At 43.3% G+C, this 20,446-nt stretch overlaps 1 protein-coding gene across 1 annotated transcript; it reads left to right on the top strand.

Annotated features, from left to right (window-relative positions):
• The first annotated feature begins 139 nt into the window (after positions 1-139).
• LOC134204899 (eukaryotic translation initiation factor 4E type 2) lies at positions 140-9,007 on the top strand. Its single transcript, XM_062679696.1, has 4 exons — positions 140-376; positions 491-647; positions 714-836; positions 8,495-9,007. The coding sequence occupies exons 1-4, from the start codon at positions 357-359 to the stop codon at positions 8,816-8,818; spliced, it is 624 nt and encodes a 207-aa protein (XP_062535680.1). The 5' UTR covers positions 140-356; the 3' UTR covers positions 8,819-9,007.
• The last annotated feature ends 11,439 nt before the right edge of the window (positions 9,008-20,446 follow it).

Here is a 20,446-nt window from a genome sequence, read left to right as displayed (position 1 = left end):
ATACTTTTATCAAGTGATAAAGCTTGTAGTCGGAATAAACTGTAACGTAATTTATGAACTGAGTTTTTGGCCAAAAACGAATTCTGTGGTAACCTTTTAATGAGATACCTTGAACTAATGACAGATAAAAAGTGACACAAAAGCAAAAGAAAACCGAAATCATCAGTTTCTAACAGCAGCCGAGTGAACATCAGCATAGAAAATTCGATCAGCTAAAAAAAAGTTTTCTACTGGTTTGATACAGTTTTTTCTATACTCAGCTCTAAAAAGTCTCATTGATCGTTCAAATCTGTGATAAAAGCATATAAAACTATCGTGTATTTGCTTGTAAAACAAAAGCAACAAGCTACGACAAAATGACCAACAAGTACGATGCGTAAGTTTGTCGCCATTGGTTCCCTTCCATTCTAGGTTATATTTTCCTATCTCAGGATCAGTGCTCACTTCCTGGATACTGCCCGTACCTCCAGTAACGTTCCTTCCATTGCAGACTTAAACCCTACGGAAGCGACAGTGACGATAGTGGCGACGAAAGTACGGATTTCGATGTCGACAAGCTGGAACCGCTGGAGATAGGACCGGGCGAGCACAAGCTGCAGTACACCTATTGCCTTTGGTTCGGGAAAAAGGGTTCACACAGAGCTGCGGTACGGATACAATCGGATGATTTTTGTTTGATCGCTTGAAATTGACTTGATTTTCCTACATATTAGGAGTACGGGAAATCGTTACACTTCGTGGGTCGATGTGCCAGTGTGGAGCAATGGTGGACGTTGTATTGCCATTTAGTGAAGCCCACTGTCTTGAAACCTTTCAGAAAGTTACACTTATTCAAGGTAAGTTTATTGTAAACCAAATGTAACTCGGAATTCTTGACGGAATATTTTTGACCGCCTGTTGAATAGCCTCGAGCTTTTGAACTTACAACAAGCAGAAAAAAATAGTTTCTAGTCACAAGAAGTTTTAAGATTTCGTTAAAATTGAATTGAAATATTTGTAAAGGAATGATAGCAAACATCCTCAGGGTAATTTTCAAGAGACATGAGAAATATGTACTAAGGAAAGTGGGGCAAGATTGCCACTCTACGCTCTGGCTCCTCCGCATACTACAGATTTGTCTTTAAGCCATCTATCTAGGGTCTTTTCTATAATATTAACATACAAAAATATTGATTATTAAAGTTCAAACGTTTCTCGGATTTGCTTCCAGTCGCGAAAATCGCGGTTCTTTCAAATGTTGTCTATTTTGCAGGCGAGACATCTGTGGAATAAAGCAAATTTCCACCGAAGAGAGAATTGAAGCACATACCTAATAGTTTCGATAGTGTCTTCTGCCTAAATGCTAACATTTCTGTTGCAAAACCGAAGCACTGCTCTGGAAACTGGTATTATTAGGGTGGTCAAAAAAGGAACAAACTTGAACATTTTTTAACGTCCCGACGAAACCCAATATGCAAAGTCCTGATAAAACAGGTTTTAGTTGCATGGCTTGTGATCGTCCGGATGATGCAGAGTCCCAAATAGTTTTTTGTGACCACTGCCAGCAGTGGTACCATTCCGGCTGTGTTGGCGTCACAGCAGAAGTAAAGGTCATTACCTGGTGCTGTCAAAAGTGCAGTGGAGGTGGAAGTGATGACTCCGGTTTGTCCGAGCTGCAAGATAAGTTGAAAGAGCTCGAAAAGGAGAAGGCTTCATGGCCGTGTGGTTAGCGACGTCAATCGTCTAGATGCATGTGCTGTGGAGTGTGGGTTCGATTCCCGCCCCGGTAAAGAGAGAACTTTTTGTGAAGCGAGAAATTCTCCACTTGTCCATTGGGTGTTGTGTAAATGTCCTGTCCGTTGTCTCATGCTAGATGTTAAATGTTCAGTCTGTGCGACCTCTGGTCAAAGACGGTGATTCTGTCTTTTTTTAAGAAGCAGAAGCGGGAACTGGAAAGAGAGAAGATTTTGCATCGGGAGCGCCTGGAGGTCCAACAGGAATTTTTTGGGATGCAGCAGCTGAAAAACAGGACATGAAACTAAAGTTAGAGAAAGCACAAATGGAGAAGAGGATTGCCGAAGAAGAAGCCCACCACAGGGAAACTTGACGAAATGCGGATGGAAATGGAAGAAAAGTTACAGCAGTTGAAGCTGTTGCGGAAAACAGAAACGGCCGTGGAGAAAAGGAGATGAAAGGAGCTGTCGGTGGTGTTAGAGTTGGAAGTTCGAAAAGCGGCACAAGGCAGATTACGGAATTGGAGCATTCGAAGCTGGGAAAAACCCGAGAAAAAAGGCGGAAAACGAAAATACCGGAAAAGCGGATGAAGCAACACTTGACACCGACAGTTGCTCGGAAACTCACACCAAAGTCGGTTGGAGGTCCATCAAGTCTGCTGGAAAGTTTTCTGATTGGGCGCGATGGGAATACGATGCCGATCGGACGTCCAGGGGTTCTCAAACCGAAAAAGGTGAAGGGTTTCAAGAAGTGACAGATAGTGGAAGAAGACTCAGAATCTGACACGAGTTCCGAGGAAGTAGAAGAAGAAGGGTCCGCTGCAGAGGGGGAAGCCAAGAAGAAGAAGAAGGACGTTCCATTGAGGAGGAAGAGAGGATCCGGAGACGAGCCAGCCTCGGGCTGAAAGTCTCCTTAATAAAGACACAAAAAAAAAAAAAAAAAAATGAGGAGGAGAGCTTTTTGGAGGAGGAAGAGGGTTGTACGGAGGAGGAAAGTTCGAAAAGTTCCGAAAAAGAAAAAAGGCAAGAGAGGTCACGTTAAAAGCAAATTCGGTCATTTCTACTCAAAGTATGAGGGAGTAGATAATCGAAAGATAATTGAAAATCATCAGATTGAAAGCCGTTCGCTAGGGCGCGAACAAGTATGAAACGATAGAGGGTGAAAGGGAGAAAGGAAGACCATCTATTGAACAACACACAATCGAAGCGTGAATCTTCTTGCCTAACGTCCTGGTTGTGGACGGCTTGGTTAGTGGTATGGAAACCACCGTGCCAAGACAGGCAAAAAGATCCAGGCAACGATCTCCCCATGTGCTGTTCTGTTTTACATTTAATTCTATCGATCGGCAGGTTTATGCGGAATTCGCACTACCACTCATGGAGGTATGTCCATATCGTGACGTGTTCTTCCAATCACCCGATTTCGATCTTATTGGAAAGAACCTCATTTTTTTTGTTATTAGCCGATAAAGCCGATAAAAACAATCATTCACCAAAAATCACGGTCGTAAAATCTGTTTCAATTAGTTAAAAGCAAAGAGGAGTCAGGCAAGGTCGGCAACAAGAACCGACAAAGGCGCAGATGTCCGCTCGGCAGTTCCTGTCCAGGAAGTTGCCAACTTTTTCTGGCAAGTTGGAAGAATGGCCGATGTTCGTCAGTAGTTACGAGACGTCGACAAAGGCGTGCGGCTTTTCCGACGTGGAAAATTTGGCTCGGCTACAGGAGTGCCTGAAAGGTGGACGCTGGAAGCGGTCAGGAGTAGGTTGCTACTGCCGAAATCAGTCCCGAAAATAATAGAGACGCTGCAGATGCTGTATGGGAGACCTGAGCGTCTGTTGACCATGCTGCCTGCAAAAGTGCGCAACGCCGCGCCTCCGAAAGTGGACCGGTTGGCGAGTTTCATCAGTTTCTGCGTGGTGGTCCAACAGTTCGCTGACCATCTACAATTATTATTTTTATTTATTCAGACTAAGGCCGAAGTGGCCTGTGCGGTATATAAGAATCTTCTCTATTCGGCTCGGTCCATGGCTACACGTCACCAACCACGCAGTCTACGGAGGATCCGCAAGTCATCTTCCACCTGATCGATCCACCTTGCCCGCTGCGCTCTTCGCTTTCTTGTGCCCGTCGGATCGTTGTCGAGAACCACCGAGTTATTGTCCGACGTTGTCACCGGGTTATTGTCCGACACTCTGGCTACGTGCCCGGCCCACCGCAGTCGTCCGATTTTCGCGGTGTGAACGATGGATGGTTCTTCCTACAGCTGATGCGACTCGTGGTTTATTCGCCTCCTCCACGTACCGTCCGCCATCTGCACCCCACCATAGATGGTACGCAGCACTTTCCTTTCGAAAACTCCGAGTGCGCGTTGATTTTCCACGAGCATCGTCCAGGTCTCGTGTCCGTAGAGGACTACCGGTCTAATAAGCGTTTTGTAGATTGTCAGTTTGGTACGGCGGCGAACTCTATTCGATCGGAGCATCTTGCGGAGTCCAAAGTATGTACGATTTCCACCCACTATGAGTCTCTGAATTTCTCTGCTGGTGTCATTTTCGGCAGTCACCAGTGAGCCCAAGTACACAAATTTTTCTACCCCCTAGATTTCGTCACCACCGATGCCAACTCGCGGTGAATGGCTCACATTGTTTTCTCTTAAACCTCTTCCTATCATGTACTTCGTCTTCGTCGTTGTTGATGACTAGTCCGATCCGCTTGGCTTCCCTCTTCAGTCTGATGTTGGCTTCCTCCATCTTCTCAAAGTTACGTGCCATAATTTCTATGTCGTCGGCGAAGCCAAATAGCTGGACGGACTTATTGAAAATTGTACCACTCGTGTTAATCCCTGCTCTTCGTATTACCCCTTCCAAAGCGATGTTGGATAGTAGACACGAAAGACCATCACCTTGCCGTAACCCTCTGCGGGTTTCTAAGGGACTCGAGAATGCCCCTGAAACTCGAACTACGCACATCACCCGATCCATCGTCGCCTTGATCAACCGTATCACTTTATCCGGAAACTCGTGTTCGTGCATTAGCTGCCATAGCTGGTCCCGATCGATTGTATCATATGCGGCTTTGAAGTCGATGAATAGATGATGTGTGGGCACGTTGTATTCGTGGCATTTCTGCATTACTTGGCGAATGGCGAACACCTTGACCGTGGTGGAGCGTTCGCCCATAAAATCCGCGTGGTACTGCCACACGAACTCCCTTGCAATTGGTGCTAGTCGACAGCATAAAATTTGGGAGAGTACCTTGTAGGCGGCGTTCAGCAATGTGATTGCGCGGTAGTTGCTACAATTCAACTTATCGCCCTTTTTGAAGATGGGACACACGACACCTTCCATCCACTCCTGAGGCAAAACTTCCTCCTCCCAAACCTTGGTAATCACCCAATGCAGCGCTCTAGCCAGTGCCTCACCACCGTGTTTAAATAGCTCTCCTGCTGGTTAGTCAACCCCAGGGGCTTTGTTGTTCTTCAGCCGGCCAATCTCCTCCTGGATTTCCTTGAGATTCCGAGCTGGAAGTCGCATGTCCATGTCATACCGCCACCGATGTCTGCCATATCGCCATTCAGGTACTCTTCTTAGTGCTGCCGCCACCGCTCGTTCGTAAGAAGGTTCCCGTTTATGTCCTTACACATATCGGGCTGTGGCACGTGGCCCTTACGTGAACGGTTTAACTTCTCATAGAACTTTCGTGCGTTATTAGCGCGGTACAGTTCCTCTGTCTCTTCACGGTCTCGATTTTCCTGCTGGCGCTTTTTCCTCCAAAAAATCGAGTTTTGTCTGTTCCGCGCCCGTTTGTATCGTGCCTCGTTCGCCCTCGTGCGGTGTTGCAGCAATCTCGCCCATGCTGCATTCTTCTCTTCCACTAACTGCTCACATTCGTCGCCATACCAGTCGTTTCTCTGATCAGGGGGAACCGTCTATCTCCAGCTTGATTCATGACTGCACGTCGCCAACCACGTAGTCTGCGGAGCGGAGGGTCCACAAATCGTCCTCCACCTGATCGATCCACCTTGCTCGTTGTGCACTTCATCTTTTTGTTCCCGTCGGATCGTTGTCAAACCATTTTTACTGGATTACGGTCCGACATTCTGGCTACGTGCTCGGCCCACCGCAATCTTCTGATTTCGCGGTTTGAACGATGGATGGTTCTCCCAGCAGCTGATGCAACTCTCCAGTCATCTTCAATAGACGCTGCGCCTAGTTGCTTATCCATTGTGAGTGCCACTTCCAGCTGCTGCGTGTAGTCTTGGGCTAGTCTACCGTCTTGTAGCCGCCCAATGTTTAGCCGCGGCGGACGACTCCGACGCGTGTTGTACACCGTCGAGAGCTTTGAGCACAGACATACTGCAACGAGGTAGTGGTCGGATTCAATATTCGCACTGGAGTAAGTGCGGACGTTTGTGATATCGGAGAAGAATTTACTGGCGATAAGAACGTGGTCGATTTGGGTTTTCGTTTCTTGATTAAGTGATTTCCATGTCGCCTTGTGGATATTCTTGCGGGGGAAGAAAGTGCTTCGGACTACCATTCCGCTGAGGCTGCAAAGTTTATGCATCGTTGCCGTTGTCGTTCGGTATGCGTGACGTTAATGATGCTATTGTTGAAGAAACGGCCTCTTATCCTCAGCTTGCACATCCTTAATTGAGTTGATTGGTTGCCACCCAAGCCCGCGTTGGCGCATATTTCCCAAAACTATGAAGCCAGTTCCCAAATCGTTGGTGGTGCCACAGCTTTGGTAGAAGGTAGCCGCTCGATGCCCGCTTTTCCACACTTTCTATCCTGTCCAGCAGATTTCCCGCAGCGCTACGACGTCGAAATTGCGGGGATGTAATTCAAATTATCCTGTCGCAACCTGCGAAGTCTAGCGACTTGCAGTTCCATGTTTCAAGCTTCCAATCGTGATACTTTATTCGTCGCCTAGGTCGTTGCTGATTGTATCAAGTCGTATTATCTTCTATGTTGTTCGTAATGGTATTTTTAAAGGCGGCTTATTGGGCCTGCGCAAACCTCCTGTCTCGTCGGAGGGCCATCGTGTCAGGTCTGTTTAGCGTCCCACCTAATACCAAGACTTGGGCTTGTGTGCTTTAGCGGCACACTGTCGCTTTGGCGGAGGCTGCTTACGGATACATGCAGCTTTTTATAGAAGTTTAACAGAGCCCACTGTCAAACCCCACCACAACTCGCAGATGGTCTGGGAAGGGATCGTCAAGCCCTTGAACATAGTCTCTGCAGCCTACAATTTCCAAATCTATTTACCTATATAAATTTCAAGCGACCAAGATGGTTAGAATTAACGCACAATTAGTACAAAATGGACTGTTTTTAATTGTGATTGATTGGGCCTTGTTTTTTTTTGGGTTAGGGGCCCTCCTTAGCCGTGCGGTAAGACGCGCGGCTACAAAGCAAGACCATGCTGAGGGTGGCTGGGTTCGATTCCTGGTGCCGGTCTAGGCAATTTTAGGATTGGAAATTGTCTCGACTTCCCTGGGCATAAAAGTATCATCGTGTTAGCCTCATGATATACGAATGCAAAAATGGTAACTTGGCTTAGAAACCTCGCAGTTAATAACTGTGGAAGTGCTTAATGAACACTAAGCTGCGAGGCGGCTCTGTCACCCAGTGTGGGGATGTAATGCCAATAAGAAGAAGAAGAAGAAGTGATTGATTGCATAAAAACTGGTTTTACACTACTTTAAACATGAATATCGATTTTTACTTTTCCACTTCCATTTTGCTTCCAGAAGTCGGAATTAAATTTCGTTTACGGCCGATTGGAAAAGGTGTATATTGATCGTTTTCTGATGGGAACAAATTTTGAAACCGAGATGCAGCATGTGTTCGACGCACTAGCAGAAATTCAAACTGAATCGAGGATAAAAATCAGTCAGTGTGTTGCTTGTTAAATGTAACTTGTAAGAAAATGGGTTGTGAATTTCTGTATGAAAAGATGCCAACCCGTAACACTGGGTAGACACCTTTACGTGGTGTGTTACGGGGTAAGATCTACCACGGTTACATTGCCAGCTGCAGGCAAATCCTGACCCAACGAATACCACCTCATTATCCAACTCCGTGCTACTTATGAAGGTGTCGCTAAGTCGGTGGCCTCTCGTTAAGTAAGTAATACATCAACATTTCCTTCCTCTTCCTAGTTACGGTGAAGATGGGCGTGGCCAGGAGTAGTAATCCTCATGCTTTTGTTATTTTTGTTCAAGACTGGAATCAAGGACCACTCCCCTTCTTGATTTCTGATAGCATTCTAGATAAGGATCTCAAAAGTAAAACATGATTATCACTAGTGTCCAATCTACGATGTACACCGGAACAATGCTAATGTGAATTGCTGTATAAAAAGATGCATCATAAGAAGATCAGTCATAGAGTGAGGTAATCACCCTTATTCTTGTTCACGGACGAACGATACTTTCGAACGAATGCGATTCGTTTGAACCGTTTCTTCATTTGATTTTGCTGGCGTAAACGAGAATGCGCTTCAACTTTCGTTCGAAAGCGCGTTCGTACGTAAACAAGAATATGGGTGAATATCTCTTTTCGGTACTAGTTGTAAAAACCCAGATTAATCCACGGTGGCCTTTCTCGCAAGCTTTCTCGTGTGTTATAAAAATAGTATTTTGACCATAACTTTTGAGCCCATAAGTCTTCACGTATACTTTGTATACGAGAAAGGCAAAAAGGCGAAAAAAGCACATTATTATCCAATACCAAAAGCAGTTCATTACAATGTTACCTTTTCTCTTCTGCATTTACAGAGTGGCATAAAACCGATGTGGGAAGACCCAGGTAATGTGCGCGGTGGTAAATGGGTTATTCGGTTAAGAAAGAACAAAGTGGACCGCGCGTGGGAAAATGTGTGCATGGCGATGCTCGGGGAACAGTTTCTGGTCGGACCAGAGATATGTGGCGTGGTACTATCGACACAGTTCCCGGAGGATTTGCTCTCGATTTGGAACCGGACTGCCACCGACACAACTAGTACTAATCGAATTCGGGACACGTTACGAAGAATTCTGAATCTGTCCCCTTCGACGCACATGGAGTATAAACCGCACTGCGATAGTCTCAAGTACCTTTGAAGCTGTTCTGTTTCCGAATTGCGCATCGTTATTCTGTCGGGTTCACCTCTCTCTCGGAAACTGTCAGGATGGACGATCATCCTTTGGTGAAATAAAACATATAGGAACTCAGTTTGAATGGCGTCACTACTGACTGTCTGCTTGGCACTCGAGCAAGTATTCAAATTGTGAAAACTACTTTTACCGTTACATGTTTTGTTTGCTCTTTTGCCATCCGTTTTTGTGATTATCACATCCATTTAGTCGGGAGCAGTGTTGGTAAAATCATTCACAATTCTCAATAATCGATCCCGCGTGAGAAAACTCATTTGTTAATTCAAAGGAATGCATCACAGCTGAGTTTTTTTTTATGAAAATAGGTACCGTGACCTGCCCTAATTCCGCGCATCGCCTAATACCGTGGTTTTCATAAAAAATCAGAACCTGGCCATCATGGACATCACATTATCATCATCATCACAAATAATACGATGTCCATGATAGCCAGGTTCTGATTTTTGATGAAAACCACGGTATTAGGCGATGCGCGGAATTAGGGCAGGTCACGGTACGCATCGTTTACCCATTTGCTAAAATATCATTTTGCTCCAAAAAAAAATGAAAATCAATTTGGAGCAATTTATTGTTTACATACACAGGAGTATCCATTGTTCTATTTTTTTTTCTAATATTTTTAAGGTTTTCAATAAAAGATATTTTAGTTACCAGATGAAGATAAAGATAGATACTGAAAGGAAAATCTCCGCAGGTCTACTGAGCACCTTTTGTAATTTTTGTAATCAGTTATCTTGAATGTTCATAATGTTGTAAGCGATGGTTCTATGTATTCAACTTTCGAAAATCATATTTCAGTTCTTCTTGCTAAAATTCTGTAGAATATCGCTGACAAGCTGGCATTTATTAATATTCAACATTCGTTACTGTTGATATTAAAATTAGTTGAAGCTGGTTTAACAGAAGCTTCCCATTATAAACATGATGCACGCAGTTTATAACTGTAAAAGTGCTTAATAAAGACCAAGCTGCGAGTTGGCAATGTCCCAGTTGGAAATGTAATGTCATTAAAAAAGAAGGTGATGTATTTGTCTCGATTAAAAAAACATTTTCCAATAGATTTTAGTGTGCAAAATTTTAGCAAACAGGGCTACTGCTCCTGGACTTCATCTCATATCTCCTCTTCAGCCTCTTCATCCCAACAGAAGCAATGAAATTAAAAAAAATCGGTTTCTATTTTTTTTTCAGTTATGTTATGTCAAAGATAGGAAGTTTTGCATTTCAGTATCTTGTTGTCGAAAATATGGGAAGACGAGGAATTGCCTGCTAGTTGGACGGCCTCATTTGCCCTCTCTCCTTCCTTTCAGTATAACCCTCCTTAATTCGGCGTACACAATTATGTCCCGTATTCTGTTCAACAGATTTAGATCGCTTGAAGAGTCCTTCGTCGGCGAATACCAGGCAGGTTTTCGTGTGGGCCAATCAACGACGCACATAGGGGTATTTTCGCAATCTAGCCGGAATAAATTATTTTATCTCTCAAACTGCTATATTTCACCTTATTTTATGATACTGTGATGATAATTTAGCTGAAATATCAGTTTTCTTAATTTTCACTTTTTGACCCATGTGCTTTACCCTTTAAAGCCCTGAAAACATTGATAATTTCAATTAATTCGTTCTCGTCATCGCTTCTACCGAAATCAGTTCAACTATATGTGTTTGCAAGGGGAAACATAGAGCTAAAAGATGGTGTCATGGAAATTGCTCTATGACTCTTCCTCTTTTCATAGGGATGTTGAATGTATGATATAGGTTATAAATGCCTAAAATACAGTACCAAACTAAAACATCCGCTTTCAAAATGGCGCAAATTTGCGCAAGATTTTTCATCGGGATCCGAAAATCTAGACTTAAATGCCTCCTCTCTATACTGAAATATTACCGAATATCATCGAATAAGTGTTTTATGCTTGTTGAAAATATGAGGAACATTAACTAGTTTTTGCTCGAAAATGGACCTCGAATTACTCTTTTGTATTTCTGTTCAGAATCATTTATTCTTGTCAAAAACACGTTTACATGATACTATTTTGTCTACTTTCTCATGGTATGTACTCATCTGTGGATTACTGTGACAAATATTTGACCACAATAAAACATACCGAACGTAATCAAATTCAACAGAGAAAACCGGTAATTTCCTCAATGAAAAACCTCTAACTTTCTAGAAGTGTAGTGGTAAAACTTTAAATCCAAATAGAAAACCTAGTACTAGGAGTGGCTCGTCTACTATTCAGAGAAGTTTGAGACATATTCAGACTGCTCTAGGACAATTTTGAAAATTTAACTTTATTCCGGCTAGAATGGCGAAATACCCCTATGTGCGACGGATCAAATAAATACCGCCAAAACGAAGTACATGGTTGCTGGCAACCAACGTGGGTTCATTAGTGGTGGTGGTAGTAAAATGGTGCTAGAAGGTGAAAAATTTAAATGGTAGAAGAATTTGTGTATATTGGAACATTAGTGACGTGCGATATTGATGTTACCCGCGAGGTAAATATGGGATTGCAGGATTGCATATGGGGTGTATTGCAGCCAGGCCTGGGAATTGTCGCGTTTGTCAGTGACACCTGACAAGATACATAAAAACATGGTCAGTCAAAAAAAACTTGTCAACTTTCAGTTTTCCGTCGCACGACTGGATCCCCACGACCAGATGACAACTTTTTCCAATCGCGACAATTTGCTTTTGTTGTATGTCGTGTACTGCACACATCTGCGACAAAAGTGTGACAAGGCATACACTTTGGGCTCTGTGCACGACACAACATTGGTCCCGAAAGTAAGTTATGTCGCATCTTCTGGTTGTCTTCTCGTGGAGCAGCAATAGCAGCGTACAGATTTAAAATATCATACCGAAAAGAGCACTTTATAATTAATCATTTCTTTGTTCTCTTGACAGATTTTCTGTTGAGAAATATGAAAATTTATTCAACTTTTTTTATTTTGCATAGAGAAAGATCCCCCAGTGTCGAATAGCTGAGCCATTTAACGCAACGCAAGTTTGCTCGCTTTTAACGCAGGTTGTGGAATTTTCGCGCTTTCCAAGTTGGTTTTGGATTTATTTGTTCCCGCGGTTTTAAAAGATTGGAGGATACGTGTAAACGAAACAGGGATTTTGTCGTTTTTACGCGTTTTTTTGTGATTTGCGCGGTTTTGACTAGCGCAGTACAATCGTTCGGGTAAATATCGACTTCAGTGGATTATGACTGGTACACCGCTTGTAGCAATTGCCTGGTGGACGTTTTTTAACTGCAATACTTTATTTATAAGAGAAATACGGAATTTTCTTCATGCGTATAACCTATATTGGGGGCAATCAGGGAACATTCTTCGATAAATTTATGATTGATTGGAATTACTGCACGTTATTTTGGGCGGAGTATTAAATTTTAATCGTTCTGCACGGGCACTGTTGTGGGGGCCGTACACTAATTACGTAAGCATTTTTTCTGTGTTTTTCGAAACCCCCTCCTGCAATGTGAGATTTTTTCACACATTCTTTTTTTATTTATATGGATCGTAAGAAAATAATAGTACTCCCCCCATAAGGGAAGATCCATTAATTACGTAACGCAAAATTGGGCATTTTCAACTCCCTCCCCCTATGTCACACTTTTTGTATGAAACATTTCAAAATTTTGTATGGACCGTCACACTTCACTCAATCCCCCTCCCCGTCTAAGCGTTACGTAATTTGTGGACGCTCCCTAAGTGCCTACGTCATAAGTGTATGACTATGAAACGCTCATGCGGGCTTGTTCATGCTATGTATAGCGAGCTATGTTTTTTGGTTCATGTTGTTCAAAATACAACAGCTTCTGTGCTCGTGTGTTAATGGCCCACTTAGAAGATTTACTGTTATAGATCATTACAAACCATTCGTGATTTTTTACTCCTGAATTTAAGATATGGTAATTTATTCAGTTACCAAAAAAACAATTATCTTCAAAATAAATTAATTCTTTGCCTTTACAGCTTTATGGTCGCATTTTTTTATATATTCGTAGACTGAGCTACGAGGTTTGAGATAATGTTTATATATTTCAAATATAACAAACTAAATGTTCAAGAGCATTGAATAACGAGTAAAGAGCTGGACTAGGTAAAATCACCAAAATTCGAAACATTGTTTTAATGCCGTACATATTAGTCGTTTTTATAATGAGCTAGGCTTCAACTGCTGTAAAATCCAGAAACCACACCGTTTCAGCGGTTTCCCAGCATATTGTCGTCAATTCATAATGACAACATTTTGCTGACAACGACAACAATTTTTGTCGCGACAGAATTCGAAGGTGACATGACGAACTTTTTTGTCAATAACCATGACAACTAGTTTTGTCCGTGGTGGTGGCTGGCCCAATTATTACTTCCGGTCTTTTACTATACTTAGTATAGTAATAGTCAAGCATTCGTTCTACATATTACTAATATGGGGTAAGCGTGGTCAATTGTTATAGAATTTAAAAAGAAAACGAATGCTAAGACCAAGTGCCACTGGATGACTCCAAACGGGCCAGTATAATGTGGGGTAGTCAGGGTTTAACTAAATTAACTAATACTATAACTTATTTTGCCACGCATCAACTTCAGTATAATTTATTTCTACGGATCAAATTCCTAGAAGTTAGGTTTTCAGCATTACTTAGCGCAAGAGAGGGTTTAAACTCTGCGTTAAACTGAATTTTATTCGCCAATTCAGGGCGTTATCATGAGTGATCAGTACTCATGGAACACATCGTTTAACGCGAATGTCAGCCGGGTTCGATCAAAAGTATAAGATTTAGTGTAATTAGTTTAATTATTTTTATTTTTAGGCATCAAACGTTAGGAGCATGTTTTCAGCGTCGCACAGCCCAGGAGAGGTGTAAGCTCACAACGGTATAGTGTAGGCCGTCCTCGATTGGGGTCCTGTGGGTCGCATGTAGTGGCTGTGCTCGGGGCAGTTATGCGTTGAAAGCGGTTTCGGGGCAGTTAGGATTGAGTTTTAATATAAACAGATGTAGGATTGAACAAAGTTATAACCTTTAAGGTTCATATTGTGGAGACTATTAACAGCCAAAGCGTTGAGGATAAGCTTTTAGTTAGCAACTGAATTAATTTATCCGATTTGGAATCCTAGATTGAATAGTAGGTATGGACAATAATAGAAACTATATGCAGTTATCATTTTATTAAGTATTGAGGATATGTTTTTGGTTAAGTTGAGTATCAGATGGGCATGTGTGATATCCATTAATAAGACAGAATTATTAGAACTGTATTTTTGTCTTTGTAGTAAGATTAATTACTTACTAATGTTTTGCGGGCCGGCGAGTGAAAGCGGCCCAATTCTTTTATCTACCTCTTTCCAGACGACCAGTGATGAAGAAAATCTTATTGTTCCGGTATCAGCAGTGGTATTCATATTCATAACAACCACCGTCAATACAGGAAGTCTGTGTTCACAACGTGATTACTTCAAGGACAATCCCAACATCTTCTGTGAATTGCAGATAAGTATTGCGTTTATATTTTAATTGCACTGAGCTCGTTCTAATCTGATCGATAAATGAATTTACTTGTCACTAATCAATATCATTAGTAATTTAAATATTCCCGTAGATTAGAAAAGCAAGTGCATATATTTCTATTTTATGGCAACATATCACAACGAAACGGACCCTTGGGAGCCTTAAGTAAGACCTCGGTCCGGTTGCATCTAAGGAGATCTTAGTGCAGTGCACACCGGACGTGTTGCCCAGTAGACGTATCGCTCAGTGGTATTTAACCTTTTGTCTGTGCTCTGGGGTCAATATGACCCCAGGCCACTTTGAGTGGCTGCCATTTTTAAAGTTTTCAACCGATTCTCCTAATTTTTGGTAGTTTGGTAAAACTCGCCGAGATCTGTCTCCTAGGTGCAAATTCGCTTGAAAAATCTTGAAAATATGCGCTACAGTGTCCTTTTTTTAAAAAACTTACGTTGTCTGTGCTCTGGGGTCAAATTGACCCCAAATTGAAATTTCTATAACTATTTTAATGTTTGGCCAATTTTGGATTTTTGGGACTGTTTCGAAAGATAATTTAATCATCTTTCAGGTCGTTACCAAATATTGACTATAGGTGGGCGGGTACATCGCGGGGAGGGGTTTTCGTAAAAAAAGGTACGAAACAGTGATTTTTTATGCTTATTTTATTATATCTCAAAATCCTACCCATTTTGGACTGCATCTTTTCAAAAAGGTTATGCAAGAAGGCGTCTGCTTTGACATGAGACATTGATTAGTTTAGCGCTTGGTCGCCAGGTGGCGGTATATTTGAATTCATTATTTTAGATTACTCAAGTAACTCCGATGTATGGAATTTTCCTCATTGTAAATATTCTTATCGCACAATTTTGAAATTTGTAAAGATGACGTCTGTAACAAAGTTCGTCTGATGGAAATAGACTGTCATGTGACGGAATAAATAATAAGGAAATTTACAAATAGGCGACGCTAGTGTACTTGCAATATTCTTGCATATATGAAATATTGCTTTAGCTTGAGATCCCTCATACCTACACCCAAGTTGTATTCGACAACATTGTTCAGGATGTCTAGCACTACAAAGCGGTGCTCAATATAATGAGCACTTCTTCCCATTTTTTAATTTGTGCGATAAGAATATTTACACTGAGGAGAATTCTATATATCGGAATATCTTGAGTAGTCTAAAATAATGAATTCAAATATACCAAAACCTGGCGGCCGAGTTCTAAACTTATCAACGCCTCATGCCAAAGCACATGCCTTCCTACATAACCTTTTTAAAAAAGGTGCAGTTCAAAATGGTAGGTTTTTCGGGTATAAGTAAAATATTCATGAAAAATCACTGTTTTTGTACTCTTGTTCACTAAAACCCCTCCCCGCGATGTACCCGCCCACCTATAGTCAATCTTTGGTAACGACCTGAAAGATGATTAAATTATCTTTCGAAACAGCCCAAAAAATCAAAAATTGGCCAAACATTAAAAAAGCTATAGCAATTTCAATTTGGGGTCAATTTGACCCCAGAGCACAGACAACGTAAGTTTTTTTGAGCACAGACAGAAGGTTAAATACAACGCAGATAGGCTATGGTCAGAGGGTGCGTTGATATTACAAGATTACAAGATTACAATAACCATGACAACTAGTTTTGTCCGTATGGTATGTGCAAAACTTTTGTCGTGGTGCAAAGCGTCACGCGACAAATATATCGTAACAAAATAAGTACGTGACAAGTTTAAAAATGTCTTGTCGGAGAGGGAGACCAGTAGTGTGCTGTATCGGGTGTCGTTGGTTAGGTTGTGTTGTCAAGTTTGAGGTGACTGTTTTTTCTTTGGTTTTGTCGCATGGTTTTTCTGTGTGAAGGTGACAAATCCCAGGCCTGATTGCAGCTGCAAATAGGGATTATTACGGACTTCGTAATTAGCTTAAGTCCCGTAGTCTGCAAACGAAGACAAAATTTGCGCGTATACTATACTATGGTGGCTTTGTACGGCCATGAAACATGGACGTTAAAGGAGGCTGATCGGAGAGCTTTCAGAGTGTTTGAGCGTAAGGTGCTGCGGACAATACTCGGCGGTAAACAGGAGAACGGTATCTGGCGGCGTTGGATGAATCACGAGTTGTACCAGGTGTATAAAGGGCTGGATATTGTTAAGGCATACTACGGTGGGTTGGACACGTTGTTCGTATGTCGGAAGAACGTCAAGAGAAGATAATATTTAATAGAGAACCCGAAAGAGGCTGCAGGCTTCGTGGAAAGCCGCGTACACGATGGCTTTTTGCAGTTGAAGTGGATCGAGTCCAGTGGAGAAGGATACTCCATCCGGCGTAGGTTCATCGAAGAGCTGTAGCCCATCAAGTATCAAGTAAGTACCTTGTCATTAGGAGAGTCCTGGTGTTAGGTGGGACGCTAAACAGCCCTGACACGACGGCCATCCGACGAGACAGGAGGTTTGCGCAGGCCCAATAAGCCGCTTCTAAAAACAATTATTACGAACGACATAGAAGATAATACGACTCGATACAATCGGCAACGACCTAGGCGACGAATAAAGGATCACGATTGGAAGCTTGGAACATGGAACTGCAAGTCGCTAGGCTTCGCAGGTTGCGACAGGATAATATACGATGAATTACATCCTCGCAACTTCGATGTCGTAGCGCTGCAGGAGATTTGGACAGGACAGAAAGTGTGGAAAAGCGGGCATCGAGCGGCAACCTTCTACCAAAGCTGTGGCACCACCAACGAGCTGGGAACCGGCTTCATAGTGCTGGGAAAGATGCGCCAACGCGTGATTGGGTGGCAGCCAATCAACGCAAGGATGTGCAAGCTGAGGATAAAAGGCCGTTTCTTCAACTATAGCATCATCAACGTGCACTGCCTACACGAAGGGATATCCGACGACGAGAAAGAAGCGTTCTATGCGCAGCTGGAGCAGGCATACGATGGATGCCCACTGCGGGACGTCAAAATCGTCATCGGTGACATGAACGCTCAGGTAGGAAGGGAGGAAATGTATAGACCGGTCATCGGACCGGATAGTCTGCGTACCGTATCGAACGACAACGGCCAATGATGCATAAACTTTGCAGCCTCCCGCGGAATGGTAGTCCGAAGCACTTTCTTCCCCCGCAAGAATATCCACAAGGCCACATGGAAATCACCTAATCAAGTAACGGAAAACCGAATCGACCACGTTCTAATCGACGGTAAATTCTTCTCCGACATCACGAACGTACGCACTTACCGCAGTGCGAATATTGAATCCGACCACTACCTCGTCGCAGTATGTCTGCGCTCAAAACTCTCGACGGTGATCAACACGCGTCGGAGTCGTCCGCCGCGGCTTAACATTGGGCGGCTACAAGACGGTAGACTAGCCCAAGACTACGCGCAGCAGCTGGAAGTGGCACTCCCAACGGAAGAGCAGCTAGGCGCAGCATCTCTTGAAGATGGCTGGAAAGATATTCGATCCGCCATTGAAGCACCGCAACCGCTGCACTAGGCACGGTGGCTCCGGATCAGAGAAACGACTGGTATGACTGGTACGAAGAGCACCTGAATGACGATATGGTAGACAACGGTAGCGGTATGGTAATGAACCTAGGAGCACGCGCGCAGGACATGCGACTTCCAGCTCCGAATCTCCAGGAAATCCAGGAGGAGATCGGCCGGCTGAAAAACAACAAAGCCCCTGGAGTTGACCAACTACCGGGAGAGCTGTTTAAACACGGTGGTGAGGCACTGGCTAGAGCGCTGCACTGGGTTATTACCAAGATTTGGGAGGTTCTGCCGCAATAGTGGATGGAAGGTGTCGTGTGTCCCATCTACAAAAAGGGTGATAAGCTGGATTGTAGCAACTACCGCGCAATCACATTGCTGAACGCCGCCTACAAGGTACTCTCCCAAATTTTATGCCGCCGACTAACACCAATTGCAAGAGAGTTCGTGAGGCAGTACCAGGCGGGATTTATGAGTGAACGCTCTACCACAGACCAGGTGTTCGCCATACGTCAGGTATTGCAGAAATGCCGCGAATACAACGTGCCCACACATCATCTATTTATCGACTTCAAAGCCGCATATGATACAATCGATCGGGACCAGCTATGGCAGCTAATGCACGAAAACGGATTTCCGGATAAACTGATACGGTTGATCAAGGCGACGATGGATCGGGTGATGTGCGTAGTTCGAGTTTCATTCTCGAGTCCCTTCGAAACGCGTAGAGGGTTACGGCAAGGGAATGGTCTCTCGTGTCTGCTATTCAACATCGCTTTGGAGGGAGTAATACGAAGGGCAGGGATTGACACGAGTGGTACGATTTTCACGAAGTCCGTCCAGTTATTTGGTTTCGCCGACGACATTGATATCATGGCATGTAACTTTGAGAGGATGGAGGAAGCCTACCTCAGACTGAAAAGCGAAGCTAAACGGATTGGACTAGTCATCAACACGTTGAAGACTAAGTACATGATAGGAAGAGGCTCAAGGGAGGTCAATGTAAGCCACCCACCACGAGTTTCTATCGGTGGTGACGAAATCGAGGTGGTAGAAGAATTTGTGTACTTGGGCTCACTGGTGACTGCCGAAAATGATACCAGCAGAGAAATTCGGAGACGTATACTGCCGTTCTACGCATAATTTTCCCATGTTACCTTTGATGAAAAAATCAAATTCGAATCAGATTGTCCCACCAATTTTAGAATTGATTGGATCTTGAAATTTAACAAATATTTTTGGGATTTTATCAGCGTTGGCAACACTTTTCCAGGACATAAAACAGATCACTACTTATTTAAACGGGTTTCAGTTTCACTTATCATCAAACAACAACTTCATTGTTTCAGTGGGACAAATTGACTCGAGTTTGAGATTTTTCATTAAAGGTAACATGGGACAATTATGCGTAGAACGGCAGTATAGTGGCTGGAAATCGTACATACTTTGGACTCCGCAAGACGCTCCGATCGAATAGAGTTCGCCGCCGTACCAAACTGACAATTTACAAAACGCTTATAAGACCGGTAGTTCTCTACGGACACGAGACCTGGACGATGCTCGTGGAGGACCAACGCGCACTGGGAGTTTTGAAAGGAAAGTGTTGCGTACCATCTATGCTGGGGTGCAGATGGCGGACGGTACGTGGAGGAGGCGAATGAACCACGAGTTGCATCAGCTGTTGGGAGAACCATCCACCGTTCACACCGCGAAAATCGGAAGACTGTGGTGGGCCGGGCACGTAGTCAGAATGTCGGACAGAATTCCGGTGAAAATGGTTCTCGACAACGATCCGACGGGAACAAGAAGGCGAGGTGCACAGCGGGCAAGGTGGATCGGTCAGGTGGAGGACGATTTGCGGACCCTCCGCAGACTGCGTGGTTGGCGAAGTGCAGTTATGGACCGAGCTGAATGGAGAAGACTTTATGTGCAGCACAGGCCACTCCGGCCTTAGTCTGATAATAAATGAAAAAATACTTCGGCAATGGACACAACAAGATCGTGCTTACATAGCACACGTATGACAAATGTCAGAACGACCACATATGTTTTCTGTCAAAAGTTACGACGGGGTGCCAACAATCGACCAGTGCCGACAACCGACCACTTTCCCCTACTTGTAAGGAAAACATTTTCACGTTGATCACCGTTACAATATCTGTCAATAGAGTTCCTTCTAAACCTTCAGCAAGGATTGAAAGATGGCTTCTAAATAAGACTACAGGCTTTCGATTTCATAGTGAAGTATGAACCCGGAGACAACGCATTTTCACGAATGGCTGTCGATGAGATAGATGATTCATAGGACGCAGGAGATAGTGATGAAGTCAGTTGGTTAGTGAAAGACCATAGGAGATGTCGAACAGGAGAGTTTACGAGATTAAACATTGATATTAGTTCTAGAGGCAATTTCATCAGGGGTATGGGATAATGTTCCAATGCAGTACAGAGCAGCCACAATAAAAAAAATTAAAGTTGTATACAAGACACGACCGCTCGACGTAAACTACGTTAAACCAAATCTATTACACTGAACCAATTATTCCGCTCTAT

This window comes from Armigeres subalbatus, chromosome 1 (genome assembly GCF_024139115.2).
Source record: "Armigeres subalbatus isolate Guangzhou_Male chromosome 1, GZ_Asu_2, whole genome shotgun sequence".
Taxonomy (NCBI): Eukaryota; Metazoa; Arthropoda; class Insecta; order Diptera; family Culicidae; genus Armigeres; species Armigeres subalbatus.
The sequence above is the reverse complement of the archived record's forward strand: the minus strand, read 5'-3'. Positions and strand labels throughout refer to the sequence as shown.